The sequence below is a fragment of the Typopeltis vanoorti genome, chromosome 4, assembly GCF_054136105.1.
Source record: "Typopeltis vanoorti isolate ZY-2024b chromosome 4, IOZ_Tvanoo_1.0, whole genome shotgun sequence".
NCBI classification, from domain to species: Eukaryota; Metazoa; Arthropoda; class Arachnida; order Uropygi; family Thelyphonidae; genus Typopeltis; species Typopeltis vanoorti.
Window position 1 is genome coordinate 48808456 of NC_143552.1, and position 15859 is coordinate 48824314.

The 15859-nt window shown below is 35.7% G+C and overlaps 1 protein-coding gene across 1 annotated transcript in view; it reads left to right on the top strand.

Moving 5' to 3' along the window:
• LOC150107287 (heparanase-like) overlaps window positions 1-15859 on the top strand; it is a 321370-nt gene that overhangs the window by 26458 nt on the left and 279053 nt on the right. The window contains exon 3 of the mRNA XM_090391135.1: window positions 82-275. Within this exon, the coding sequence (XP_090247261.1) occupies window positions 82-275 (194 nt within the window). The remainder of the gene's footprint in view (window positions 1-81; window positions 276-15859) is intronic.

Consider the following 15859-nt stretch of genomic DNA (forward strand, 5'->3'; position numbering starts at 1 on the left):
TTTTTTTTTTTCTATTTAATATCACTAGATGAATAAATCAATATCTAATTTGTAAATAAAGTTTTCAACTTTTCTTTTCAGTTCACCATTGTTACAAACGTTGTCATATAACCTTTCTCCTGCTTATATGAGGTTGGGTGGAACTAGTGCAGACTATTCAATTTTCATTGGACATGAACATGCTTCTTCTGTATTGGAAAATATCTCTGCAGATGAGGAAAAGATTTTGTGGAATTTTGCACAGAAACCAGTCTTTAATAACATTACTTTAACAGGTTTAAATTCAAATTTTTCTTCTCTCTCTCTCTCTTTACTAATAGTCTAGAATATTGATTTGGTTATAACAATAAATTGTAATAGGAGTAAAGTGATAGTTAATGTACTTATTTAGTACTCTCGTAGGATCAGGATTTGATAATGATGATAATGTGCTGTTTCTGAGTTTATTAAGAAGAAGGGCTATGGTGGCAAATGATTCAATGTGCAGGTAGTGTTGAAGGAATGGATGCGAGGTTTTGGATGTGTGGAGTTGGTTTGAGGGAATATTGGATTTGTATAAGAGGGATGACCTACACCTGAATGTGTTTATTTCCAGGATTCTAGAAAAAACTAATAACTGGTATGAGACCTAACACAGAGAGAGTTAGGGAAACTAAATTATAAAGGGAGAAATGGTGAGAATGTGAGTGTAAGCGCAACAATGTTATATAACTGTGTTAACGATGGGAATAGGCTTTGTCATGGAAATGTTGATGAGGACAGAATGATTTTGGCTTTGTGTTTGTCTGGTTCAGACCCATCAAACATGTGCAAAGATGTCTACATGAATAAGGCACTAGAGAAGAATAGAGATCTGTAAGTTATCCACCTGTGTCATGCAGACTGCAGACAAGCATTTACAAAAGAACATGCAGGTAGAATATTATGTCTGTACACGAATGCTAGGACTATCAGAAACAAAGGGGTAGAGTTTGTTGCCTTAGTCAATATGTTAGGGCCTCAGATTGTAGGCATTATTGAGACCTGGCTATCAGAATCAGACATCAAGTGTAAAGGATACACTGCTTTTAGGAAGGATAGATAGGAGAGGAGGGGGGGGGGGGGCATGCTGCTAATGATATCAGATGACTTGAATCCAGTTAGAGTTGAGACTTATGATTGTAGTACTACTACTAACATTATTTCATGTGGCAGTGAGTTTGAAGCCATCTGCTGTGAGGTGGAATCTAACAAGATCAATTACATGGTTGGGTGTTGTTACAGACCTGGTGAATCGGTTGCTAGTGATGAAGAAATGCATCACCAATAGACAAAATGAGCCCAAAAAGAGTAATCGAAATTGGAGACTTTAATTATCCAAATATTGATTAGGTAGCAGTAGAATCTCATGAGAAGAATGAAAATTCATTTATTGAGCTGTTGCAGGACAACTTCCTCAAGCAGCATGTGACAGAAGGAACTCGAGGTCATAGAGTGTTAGATTTGATTATAGTGTCAGAAGGTATTTCAGTTAAAGATATAACTATTCTGCCTCTGGTTGGTGAGAGTGATCATGAGGTACTCACTTGGGAAGTGACTAAGTTTATGAATGTTCCATTCAGAAAAGGTTACATGCTGAACTACAAAGCAGGAAATTATGACAAACTGAGGAGTATACTGAGTTCAGTGAAATGGGATTGTTTGCTAGATGGGAAGAATATCGACAGTGCATGGGAAGCATTTAAATAATACTTAAATGATGCGATATCAGAATGTGTTCTGAGAGTTCGAAGAATAAATAGGGTAGGAGTCAAATGGATGTGTAATCTTATTAAGCAAGAGATTCGTAAGAAAAGGATGATGTGGAAGGAATAATGTGTGCATAAGGATGATGTCCGTTATGAAAATTATAATCAACAGGCTAGAATAGTCACAACTGTTGTACGGAAAGCAAAATCTGAGTACGAGAAGAAACAGAGCGTGAATAGAACTGAGCATCGATAGAATTCTTGTGGGTTGTGCTAAAGACAACTACAAGAACTCTGTCGATATGCTGCATGTAAAAGAAAGAATGAATATGAAAGAATAACTCTTCTAAATGCAGATGGCATGAGGGTTACAGATGCAGAAGAGGCTGTTCAACTAATGAGTGCCCATTTTGTTAAAAGTTATCAACCTGGTGTACACAACATTGATCTCACTGCTACTTCTTCACTAGATGAAGAAACTCAGGTGTATCAGGACAATTATTAGAGCTGTTTCACAAACTGAATAAGAATTCAGCAATAGGAACTGATGGGATATCAGCATGTGTGCTAAAAGAGTGTTTAGCTGAACTGGCTATTCTTTTGACCAGGCTGTTTAATACGAGTCTCAGAATAGGGAAAATTCCACAGGAATGGAAAGAATGTATGGTAATTCCAATGCACAAGGGTGGTACAAAGACTGATATATCCAACTATCGACCAATTAGTATCTCAAGAATGGTGGTGAAGATTTTGGAAAAATTGGTTAGGGCTCGCATTCAGAAATGGGTTGACAATGAATCTCTACTTTGCAATGAGCAACATGGGTTTACTAAGGGAAGGTCATGTTTTAGCAGCTTGCTCACATTCTGTAACAATGTTACTGTTGAACTAAACAAGGCGGAATGGATACAACATGACACTTTTGGATTTTGCTAAGGCTTTTGACAGAATACAGCATGGTAGATTGTTGCATGAATTGGAGAATATGGGTTTGGATTATAGAATTTTAGCGTGGATAAGAGGATGGCTGACTGACAAATATGAAAAAGTGCTATATGGGGGATGTGAGTCTGCAAGCTTTAAGGTGACCACTGGTTTACACAAGGATCAGTGGTTGGTCCACTGTTATTCAATCTGTACATTAATGATATTGGGAAGGATTTGGCAGGCGACATACAGCTATTTACTGATGATGCAATGATATGTAGGGTAATCAGGAATGCTGCTGATATGCAGTACTTACAGAATGATGTGAATAGGCTGGAATTGTGGGCATGGGAGAATAGATGTCAGTTCAACATCAGTAAATGTAAAGTCATTCATTTATTAGAGTTATTAGAGTGATTAGATATCTAATTGGTGCATGATATTGGTGGGATTAAGCTAGAAGAAACTAATGAAGCTAGGGATTTTGGAATGTAAGTAGATAGGAAGTTGAAGTTCAGGGACCATGTAGCAAATATTGCAAATTATTATTATTATTATTATGGGTATCTCCATGGAGTCAGTAGACTTTTTGCGGGAGACCCAAACTAACAAAACAACATCTGTCATATCTCTTCTTGAATTCATTTACAGACGAAGAACTCACAACTAAGTCAGGCAATGAATTCCATTCATTCACCACCCTCCAGGCAAAAAACCTTGTTCTCATACCCTTGTTAACCACACTCTTCTTTAATTTCCTGGGATGAACTCTTGTTCTTCCATCACTATCACACAGCTGAAACATTTCTCCTGCATCAATCCTATAAAAACCTTTCAGTAATTTAAATGTTTCTATCATATCCCCATCTTCTCCACCTATCAACTAACCTCTGCAATCCACAAGCTCTCAATCTATGAATGTAGTGAGCATTTTTTACATCACTCACCAACTTAGTCACTCTTCTCTGAACCCTCTCCACAGCCTCCTCATCTTCAAGGAATCCAGGTGACCAGACCTGAGCACAGTAATCCAAATGTGGAAGTATCAATGCTTTATAAAGGGGAATAATAACCTCTTAACTCTGGATGTCAGTGTGTTCCTCAACAACCAAGTAATCCTATGTGCAATGTTGGACACCTTAGCAATGTGTCCCCTGAACTTCATCTCCCTGTCTACCAACACCCCTAAGTCCCTAGCCTCATCAATCTCTTGGAGTACTGTTCCATCAATGTAGTACACAGCTAGTAATCTTTTAATCCCAAAATGCATAGCTTTACACTTTTCCACATTGAACTGACATCCATTACCTTTTGCCCATTCTACCAGCTTATTTAAATCATCCTGCAAACTTTCAACATCAGCTTGATTTTTTATTGTGCTACCCATCTTTGCATCATCAACAAACAACTGAATATCTCCCTTTAAGCCATTTCCTATATCATTTATATACAAATTAAACAACAATGGCCCAAGCACAGAGCCCTGAGGCACACCACTGGTCACCTGCCTCATCCTGGACTCGGCTCCTCCATACTCCACCTTCTGGTATCTCTCCCTGAGCCATTCTCCTATCCATATCACCAATTTAGTATCCATTCCCATTTGCTCCAATATGCGTAACAGTGTTCCATAGGGTATCCTGTCAAATGCCTTAGCAAAATCCAGAAGTACCACTGTGTAGCCAGTTCCTTTGTCCCACTCAGATGTCATTTTATTATAAAAAGTTAATAGATTGCTAAGGCAGGATCTACCTTTAACAAAACCATGTTGGCCTCTATAGAGTATCATATCCTGATTCACCCATTCTTGAATTTTGTCTTTAACCAACTTTTCCAATACTTTTACCACTACTCCTGAGATGGTGATTGGTCTGTAATTAACTACTGCAGTTTTAGAGCCATCTTTTTGAAAAGGAACAACTTTGCCTAACTTCCACTCCCTAAAAAAAAAATCTCAAAAGATATCTAATTGCAATGCTGAAACTAACGTTCACATGTAAAGATAACAATGTCATTTTGTCTCTTTACAAGACCTTGATAAGACTTCACTTGGACTACTGTGCAAAGGTCAGGTCTCTTGGTTCCTGTTGTGATTCTGATATAGTTGAGAGAGTATAAAGGAGAGTGTTAAAAATGATATCAGGATTTTGGAATACTGATTATGAAAGCAGATTGAGAATTTGTAGACTGCAGACACTAGCAAACAGGAGAAAGAAGGATGATATGATTGAGACTTACAAGCTTCTGAAACTGTTGTACAGAATTTCAGTTAATGGAATTTTTCAATTTATGGAGGGTGGGGAAAGGAGAAGAGGGCATCTTTGGAAGCTGAGAATGAATCTACTAAAAAGGAGGTGAGGGCTAGATTTTTCTCTCATAGGGTGGTGTATGATTGGAATGGATTGCCATTGGATGTTTTGAGTGCAAACAGTATGAATAAATTGAAGAATAAGTATGATATCTGATGCACGTGGTATGTGGCCTCCCTTGATGACTCCCTGGAGGTCTTGCTTAATAATAATAATAATAATATACAAGTGTCATAGTTGTGAAGATTCTTCATGTGCATGTACTTCAATAACATTTATTTTTGTTACTAAGATAAAGAATTAAACAAGAAAATAATTTCTTGGCAAGTTTAATTTAAAGCAAGGCGATGTCTTGGTACACTGATACAATACAGTTTTATAGTATCACAGTGATACAGTAACGTATTTTAGCATTTTGGTTTATGCAATATGCAAAGTAACATAGGATCTTGGTACGATGGTATAGTAAAACCAGTGAACATTATATACTATAGAATTTGCAGATATGACATGTGTGGCATCAGTTTATTTATTTATTTTTTATTGTCTTTGGTGATTCAATCAGTGATGACCTTTGTACTTCATGCATCAATCATTCCTATTAACACTTTCATGTCTGGGAATGATTTCACTAGATTCTTTAAAATATCATAATGAGAAATTTTCTTCCATATATGGTATTGGAGCATTGCAGCTGTATTCACTGATAGAGTTTCTACAACAGACAATACCATGGAGTGGAAGACATTTTTTATTCCACTTTGAGAAAACATTTGAAAGAGAAGTTTTCGGAATTTGATGTAAATACTCATCAGATTTTTATTGATTTCCAACAAGCATTAACAGAGGGAAAGCTATATGAGATTATGATACACTTTGGAATACCAGATACGCTAGTAAGACTTACAAAGTTAACAATGGAAAATTCGGAAGGACAGGTTAAAATACAAAATGATTTAATAGCTCCTTTTTGAATAAAACATGGATTAAACAAGGTGATGGTCTAGGTCCAGTACTTTTTAACTGAGCTTTGGAATACGTTATTACCAATAGATACTAAAGACACACTAATAAATTTCAGTGCAGATTGTACCATACGCAGACGACATTAAGATCATGTCAGTAACTAAACAGAAAGTATAAAAAACATTTTGAAGTAGTAAATTCAGCACAAGAGATAGAACTTAAAATAAATCAACAGAAAACCAAAATAATGATGAAGTAGGCAGAATCATTTAATTGATACAAGTATGAAAATTAGAAACCTGTAAATTAAACAAGTGAAACAATTTATGAGTAATGATCACTAGCCACCCAAATAAGGTGGTGGAAGTGCAGAATCATAAAGAGAGAGAGAATCAGACTTTCTATTCTCTCTCTCTCTCTCTCTCTCTTTTGTGTGCTCATTTCAAGATATGTTCATTTGAAGATTAAATATAAAAATATATCAGTCATAATTTGTCCAGTTGTTACCTAAGGATGTGAAAACTGGATATTTATGGCAAGAGTGGAGAATTTGGTTTCAGCTTTTGAAAGGAAAATTCTTAGAAAAATATTTGGCCCAATGAATGATAATGGTCTCTGGAGAATCAGATATGACCATGAGTTATATCAACTTTATAAAGAACCCATAGTTTCCAGTGTAATCTAGTTCAAATTGCAGTGGGCAGATGTTTTTCATTTGGAAAATGACAGTTTTCTTAAGAAGACAATAAATAGTAAAATTCTTGTTAAAAGATCAAAAGGAAAACCTAGAAAGGTGGATAGACACCATTAGTCAAGATAGCGACATTATATTACAATGTCCAAACTGGAGAGTAAAGTTTTGGGCAAACAAGGTAACAAATTCAGAAAGACAAAGCTTGATTTGGGCTGTGTAGCCATAAGAAGAAGAAGAAGAAAAGAATATGAGCAAAGAATTAAATTTTCATGCTGTATAGAGGGTGCTGAACTGATCTTGTAATACTTCAAGCCTCAATTATTAAAACAGTCATCTCAAAGCAATAAGAGATAGTTGATAATTATCATATGTTAGGTTTGCCATAGACTTTCTTTCTTTCTTGCAACTTGAAACATGCATTTTTTATAGTTTATATTGACATTAACATTGTTCATATCCAAATTTGCAATATAAATGGTTTTTATTATATCATTATACAACAGTTTTCATTTCTTTATGTAAATCTGTATCTTAACCTTGACATCTACAAGTTACAAATAACCAACAAATTAAATAACTTGTTGGTTATTTAATTATTTAATTAATTAATTTTTTGTGCTTTTAGTTTTTCTGCTTAATACAACAATAAACTGTGCAATTTTATATAGGATTGATGCAGTGGTGTCTGATTATTACATTATACCACCATGTGAACAAAAAATTTAAGCTGTAATTACTCGTCCTAATCTCAGAGAAAATGATAGTTTAAGAATTGTAAGTATATGTTTGTAAGCCCAGATTCAGTACCAGCAACTCCCAGTCACCCCAATTATGATTTAACATTGAACCTTGAAAATTAATAGTTCTTGCATCAATTGTTATCTCATTTTGACATGAAAATGATTAGCAGTAAAACTTGAATACATTACTCTTCTTTTACATTTTCTAGTTAATATCCTAGATTGAATTCTTGCTTGGGTGCAGTCATTAACTGGCTACTTCAGTTGTTCATTTTATTATTATTATTATTATTATTATTATTATTATTCTGGCCTCCATGGAGTCAAAAGACTCATCGCGAGAGGTCCTTCCTAAGAAACACAAAGTCTATCAAGACTCATTGTGGGAGGTCCCTCCTAGGAAACACAAAGTCTATCATCACCACTCCTTAAACTCATTGACCGTTCTTGCTCTCACCACTCTATCAGGCAGTGCATTCCATGGTTCAACCACCCTTCATGCAAAGAAACCACTCCTCACCCTCTTGCTCACAGTTTCCTTTCATAACTTCCAGGGATGGCCCCTTGTCATGACTCCTTCCCACTGTTCAACCAAGTGAAAGAATTCCCCAATGTCAACCCTGTAACCTCTCAACAGTTTAAAAGTCTCAATCATATCACCTCTCCTTCTCCTATCCACCAAACTCTGCAGTCCGCACTCCCTCAGCCGATCCTCATAACTAACATTGTACAATCCTGATACCATCTTTGTTATCTGCCTTTGTACCCTTTCCACAGTTAATTTATCTCCTTCAAATCCTGGGGACCAGATCTGAGATCAGTAGTCTGAGTGTTGTCTGATCGGAGTCTTATACAACAGACTGATAACCATTTTTTTCTCTGCAGGTCAGTGTCCTTCTTATTATTGCAGCAATCCTCTGTGTTACCTTCACTACCTTTGCAATATGTTCCCTAAATTTCAGGTTTGTATCAATCATCAACCCCAGATCTGCTGTCTCCCCAACTTCCTCCAGTATAACTCCTCCCATAGAGTATGCAGCATCCCATCGATGTGTCCCAGACCTCAAGACCTTACATTTTGCTGCATTAAACTGACATCCCCCATTCATTTGCCCATCTGTCTAGCTTATTCAAATCCTCTTGCAGTGCTACTGCATCTGCACTATTACTAATAACCCTTCCCAGCTTCACATCATCCACAAACAACTGAATTTGATATAAAGGTTAAACAATATAGGTCCTAGTACTGAGCCCTGTGGGGCTCCACATGTAACCATCTGCCTCCCTGGAGCAGTTTCAAGGAGGCACATGTAACCCTCTGCCTCCTTGAAACTGCTCCACCATGCACAACTCTCTGATACCTATCAGACAGCCAATCCTGAATCCAGTTGACCAACCTGACATCCAAACCCATGTGCTGCAACTTAAATATCAGCTTATCATGTGGCATCCTGTTAAATGCCTTCGCTATTGCACCCTTAAGAATTTGTATTACAGCATGCATTTGTGTATACAGTATACAATTCTGATTAATTTGAAGATTATGGGGCTGAAAATTATCAGCTTTTAATTAAATGAATTCAGATCATATAAATGTTTATGGTAAGTTTCTTTCCTCTTTCCAATTCGTGGTCAAGTTGTAAGAGCTGAGTTGACTTTCCTGAAATTAGTATATATTAAAAAGTCCCATGAGTGAACAGCCTTTATTGTATATTATACTAAAGAATTTACAGATTTACATATATGTAGTCATAGGATATGTAAATCTGTAACACATCACTGGCTTATAAATTTAGTAAATCTTCAGTTAATATATATATATATATATATATATATATATATATATATATATATATATCAGAGGCAAATATTCCTGGTATGCTAGGTGTGCAGTGCTCATCCATCAAATGGCAATATCACTGATATTATATTTTTGCATTTATTCTTGTTAAAGACCCCAGTTATTTCCAGACTTCACATGATTCCTAAAAGTAAACACAATATAATAATGTTTCACTTTTCGATGCCTAACATTGCATCACATTCGTGTTAACAGCCCTGGTCTGTGTTCAAAATACATACACCTTTGAACCCTTTAAAAAGATGTACAGAGGGCACATCAGGTCAATTCCTTCTAGTAGTTTTAAATCATTCTAGTAGTTTTAAACTGCTCAGAAGCTGAGGCTGGGTGAGCTCAGAGACAGTAGCACCTAGAGGCTGTGATTGGTTATTGTGTCATCCAATCTAATTGAACATTGTCATTTTTTATGACATGACATGACATGGGTTCCAGTTGTTTTCTCTGAGTTTCATCTGTTTTGCGTACGTGAAGCGTGAACTGAAGTTGTAGACAACTTTGTATATATAATATAGACAAGTTTTAATATCTAATTTTCAATAAATTTATAACTTTTTTTTTTTGCCCATATTTACAATATCGAAGGAAGTAAGCTTTGTCCTCCTCTTCCAAATTTTACAACTTTCAGTAATTCAGATATACCAACCAAATATAGCATTCTCCTTCATTATTGTTTTCTAATATACTGTATCTTTAAAAAAACATATTGTCCCCCACTCTGGCAGATTTAGTTACAATTAATTTATAAATTCATGATATTGATAAAATGAATTTGTTCATTAATGATATAGGAAAGGATCTGAGAAGAACTGTTAATTTATTTGCTGATGATGCAAAGTTGGGTAGAGCAATAGTGAATATACATGATGTCAGAATTTTGCGGGATGATTTGGATAGATTGGCAGACTGGGCTAAGGAGAATGGATGTCAGTTTAATGTGACAAAGTGTAAGGTTATGCATTTTGGGGTGAAAAGATTAGCAGCAGTATACCACATTGGTGGAACTGTACTCCAGAAAATTGAGAGATTTGGGAGTGTTAGTGGATAGGGAGTTGAAGTTTAGGGGACACATAGCAAAAGTGGCTAAAAGCTCATCAGATCACTTGGTTACTGAAGAATACTTTGACAAGCAGAGACAAGCAGGTTATTGTTCCTCTTTATTGAGCCTTAATAAGACCCCATCTAGACTACTGTGCCCAGATCTGGGTGCCAGGGTTTCTTCTTGATGGGGAGGAGTTAGAGAACATCCAGAGGCGAGTGACCAAGATGGTAGCTGGTTTATGGATTGAACCTTATGAGAACAGGTTGAAGATCTGTGGGTTACAGAAATTGGTTGATAGGCAGAAAAGAGATGATATGATTAAGACATTCAAATTATTGAGGGTTTTATAAGATTAATTCAGAGGAAATTTTTCAGAACAGGTCTGGTGGTGGGAGAACTAGAGGCCATCCATGGAAACAGAGCAAGAATTTAGTTAGCAAGGTTGTTAGAACTAGGTTTTTTACTTGGAGAGTGGTGAATGAGTGGAATAAGCTGCCAGAGTCTATTGTGGGTGCCATGACTGTAAATGAGTTCAAAGCAAAGTATAATAGACACTATGTGAATGCTGAATAGTTCTTGACATTATGCTTAGGGCCTCCCCCGATGAGTCTAAGGACTCCTTGGAGTTGTCTGTACTAATAATAATAATACATTAAAGTATTTAAAATTGTCCTACAATTAATTGCATTAGACCAATTAAGATAAGCAGTGATGTGCTATACACTCTTAAAATTTTCACACATCAATAAAAATACAATCATATTGTCAAACAGATGTGGATTTTGTAGCATGGGTTGCTAAGGCATGACAGCACACCCAACCTAAATTATTATTATTATTATTATTTGACACCTCCAGGGAGTCCAAAGACTCATCAAGGGAGGGCACCTGCTCTACAACCCTGTCTCCATCAGCTGACTGCAACTACACCAGCGGCATCTACCACCACCCACCACTAGTATTTTCACAGACAATCACAAACATCCATGCCCACAGCAGGATTCCAGCCCGCAGCCTTTTGGCTGGAGAGCAGATACGATAACCACTCTGCAAGCCAGGCTGGCGATATGATGGGCATGCGACGCAACTGATATATATATATATATATATAAATATATATAAAATAAATATTTTTAAAATAAATATTATATATATATATATATATATATATATACGTGATCATAGGCTTTTACTCAGTTGTTGTGATACATTTTAAAACAGATTTAATTTCTTAAAAAACCGAGATAACTTATAGAGATTTTAATGAGAATAATACAACTTGTTTTGGCTTATAACAGCCTTCCTCAGGTATTCATAAAGGAAAAGAATAGTAATAAACATTGAAGTATCTAAAAAAACTGGAAATTACAGGTAAAAATTTCCACACATAATTGATACATAAAAAAGTTGTATTTTTTCAAGTTGTTCTAACAGGCGTGCCATCGTTTATTGCAAGTGTGTGTGCGTGCAGGCTCACGTGAACGCCAATATTGAATAACTGCAGCATGGCTATCTGGGATACTTTCTGGGATACAGGGTTTAAGTGAACCCTGTCCACTTAAACAACTCAAATTGTTGTTTAAGTGGACAGGGTTCAGCAGGATTTCCCTTGATTCTACAATTTTTCTCTCAAACTCATCATCACAGCGAAAAATATTTTCTGATCTATCCCAGCAAACGGAGTGGCTTTGTTGATCATCATTAGGATTATTTGAAAAAAGAACATGACTGGATAACACAGTTGCATGAGATCTTTTGTAAGAGATGTCTCTCTTATGCTCTTCTATACGTTGTTCGATAGATTTGTTAGTTTGTCCAATAAGGGATATTGCAATTGCACCATAATTTATATACGTCTGGATATTTTAGGTTGTGATGAGTAGGTTTTGGATGGCTGATTAGAGAACGGATTTTAGGAAGTGTGGTGAAGAACATCCTGATATTGTATTTTTTAAGGACTTTAGCTAATTTTTTAGAGACTGTGCTAATGTATGGAATGGAAATGCTACCTTTAACATTAATACATTCTGTTGTGCACTGCCTAGGAGGATCCAGAAGAAATTTCTTAATTGTTTTTTCAGAGTATCCATTTTGTTTAAAGATAAAAGTGAGGTGATTTATTTATTTTTGTAGTTCATCTGGTTCATTCAAGAGAGAGCGTGCTCTGTGTCCTAAGGTAGATATAGTTCCAAGTTTTTGTGGCGGAAAATGACGAAAAAGATTATGCAGATATCTATTGTAGGTTTTCTGTATATAGAGATTTTTAATCTTTCAGAGCATCGTGTAAGCATGACATCCAGGAAAGGTAAGGAGTTATTATTTTCTAGATCAGCAGTAAATTTTATATTAGGATGTTGGATGTTTAGATGATGAAGAAAATCTATGAGAGATGTGTGCCCGTGATTCCAAATAATGAAAATATCATCAACATATCATTTCCAAACTTTTGGTTTAAATGAGAAGGAAGATAATGCTTTCGTTTCAAAATCTTCAAGGAAGATGTTAGCTAGAACTGGGGACAAAGGATTGCCCATTGCCTTGCCAGGCCTTGTTTTTGTTGGTAAACAGAGTCTTGATATCTGAAGTAACCAGAATGAATTCAATGTTTTAATAAAGCAAACATTTTTTTGGATAATTTGTCCTTTAGTAATGTAAGTACCTCGTCTGTAGGAACGTTAGTAAATAAAGATATAATGTCAAAACTTGCTAGAATGTCATTTTCATTAATGGGAATATCTTTTATATGAGAAACAAAATCTGTGGTGTTTTTGATGAAAGATGAAGATTTATTGGAGAAACACTTGAGGTACTTTGCTAGATATTTGGAAAGTTTATATGTAGGTGAGTCAATTCCTTCCACAATTGGGTGAAGAGGGATGTTTTCTTTATGTATTTTGGGAACTCCATAGATACACACACACACATATATATGTGTGTGTGTGTGTGCAGAAAGTTTTTTACCTTGGGTATACTATATGTTAAAGATACCAAGCAAATTTATAAACTTGGTTTTAATCCTTTTTCCCAAGTAAGTAAACAGACAAGTAAGTCGTTTGCTCTTGAACTATGTTCAGGTCTGAGGCAACTCATGGTAAAGGTAGAGTAAGCTCTGATCACTTTCCTTTAGTATCACCCCTAATGCAAAGCACATCTCCTTGTGGAGATGTATGATGCTATGCATTAAAGGAAAAGGGCCACCATCCAGACTGGTTTCGACCTTTATTGAGGTCTCGTCAGTGGGAGCCAGACCCAGAGATTCCAAGGTTGAAGTAATGCGGAGCTTATAAATTTTACCTAAACAAGTTGCTTTGGCTTTATTAAATAAAAATTTCAGGATGAGAGAAAGATGTAAAAAGTTTTTTACCTTGGGTATACTATATGCTAAAGATACCAAACAAATTTATAAACTTGGTTTTTAATCCTTTTTCACAAGTAAGCAACCAGACAAGTAAGTCAAGTTTGCGACTGCCTCAGACCTGAACTATTTCAGGTCTGAGTTAATTCGTAAAGGTGGAGTAAGCTCTGATCACTTTCCCCTAATGCTCCACCTTTACCGCAAGTTGCCTCAGACTTGAACTATGTTCAGGTGCAAACTTGACTTGTCTGTTTGCTTACTTGGCTAAAAAAATTAAAACGAAGTTTATAAAATTGCTTGGTATCTTTAACATATATATATATATATATATATACATCATCAACAGTGCTCTTAATAGTGCTCCTTAAGTACCCATGACCTTCCAACTATTCTTGGACTTCGCAACGATAACTCGAGGATAAGGTGGTTAGCCCTATTCCTCCCAGTGTGTCGTATGTCTGTAGATGTGTGTGTTCATGGGGCTGGTTTGCCAGTTCTGGGAGAGAAAAAACCTGAGTTTCTGGGTGAAAGAACCTCCTACTCCTGTATGAGGCTGGCTAACTCATCTTTCATCTAAAGCAGTGCTTCTTAACGTGGGGTGTGTACACCCCTGGGGGTGCGAGAAAGCATTTCCAGGGGTGCGAGAGAAGTTTCTAAATTTTCGATGGAAACTACTGCCTGACCAACTGGGAGAAACTTGCGAATGGTACGTCGACTTTTGGGAACCCCACTCCTACCTCTCTACCTTTGCCTCAGCGCATCCCACTTACCAGCACATGCAGTACAATAAGAAACTGTTGATGTGCGCAGGTTTTCACATACTCTGAGTATGAATGTTAACGAGGTGGTTTGAAATCGTGATTTGAAAGCCAGAAATCGCTTAAATGCAAGTGGTAAAGGTGAATTATGATGAGTTTCACTGTTGAAAATATGAAAAGAATTATATATTTTCAATTATCGTTACACAAAACAAATGCACTGCGATCTAATGCCGATATTCGTTGGCGCTTGTCATTGCACATTATGTCATTCTGACACTGCCCAAACAGCAGTGTATTTTTAGTGTCCATATGCACGTTATTTCTGTAAAATATGAAACGTTTATTATTGTTGCGTCTGCATGGCAAACTATTTTTTGTCAATCTTATTTTATTTTGTTAAAATAACATACAATTATTTATTTATTATAGATACAAGGCTGAATTATGATGAGTGTCACTGTTGAAAATATGAAAAGAATTATATTTTTTCAATTATCGTTACACGAAACAAATGCACCGTGATCTAACGCCTATATTCGTTTGCGCTTGTCATTGCTATTGATATGAAATTTTTATTATTGGTGTTTGTTTGTGGGGAGGAGACGAAATATTTTTAATAAAGCAATTTTTAATATGTAAATTTATTTATTAATAAATTCGTTACTGATTAGGAAAAAATATTTTTATTTTTATTTTATTTTTTTTTTGTATAAGCAGCATCCACACTTAAAATTTTCGCCGGCCCCCAATGGATACTAAGGCAATTGATGTGAAGCCATAACTTCTATATACGAGTTGCCCAGTCATAAATTTACTTCATGTGCAAACTTTGTTTCCTTACACTTGACAAATAAAGGATGAAACCAAGAATATAATTTCTTGGCATCTTTAATTTATATACAGGAATACCTTGTATAGCATGGTTAATTAGTTCCAAGAAGCGTCCGCGCTATGCAAAACCACGTTGTTCGAGGTCTGTTTATAAAGGTTTTCAATTTAATTTGTTTATTACAAAAATTTAGGATAATAAAAATGTTTAAAAATAAAAAAAAATTGTTAGTTTTCTTAACTAAATAACAAATAAAATCAAAGAAAAGTAAGGAAACAAATAAAATCCTTTTAAACTGATATAAAACTTGTAGAAAACAAAACAAATATTGCTTCAATTTTAGCATACAGTAATTTACTTTTTACTAAAGTAGTCTTTTAGTGTTTGTTGAACCATCCTTGTCTTCTTTGTCTCTTCAAGTACTAGATCTCTGTAGATAATGCCATCAAATACTAGATAGCATTTGATGGCATTATTGAGACTTTGTCTCACTTTGATGCTTCTTTCCAAATTCGGGTCGGCATTTATGAGAAAGTCGGAAGCTTTGTCGATTTTTCTCACAAAAGTTGAAAGGTCAGCAAAGGAAAATTCTTCAACCATAACATCAGTGGGGTCATCTTCGTCTTCTTCTGCTTCATAGGCTTTTTTGTT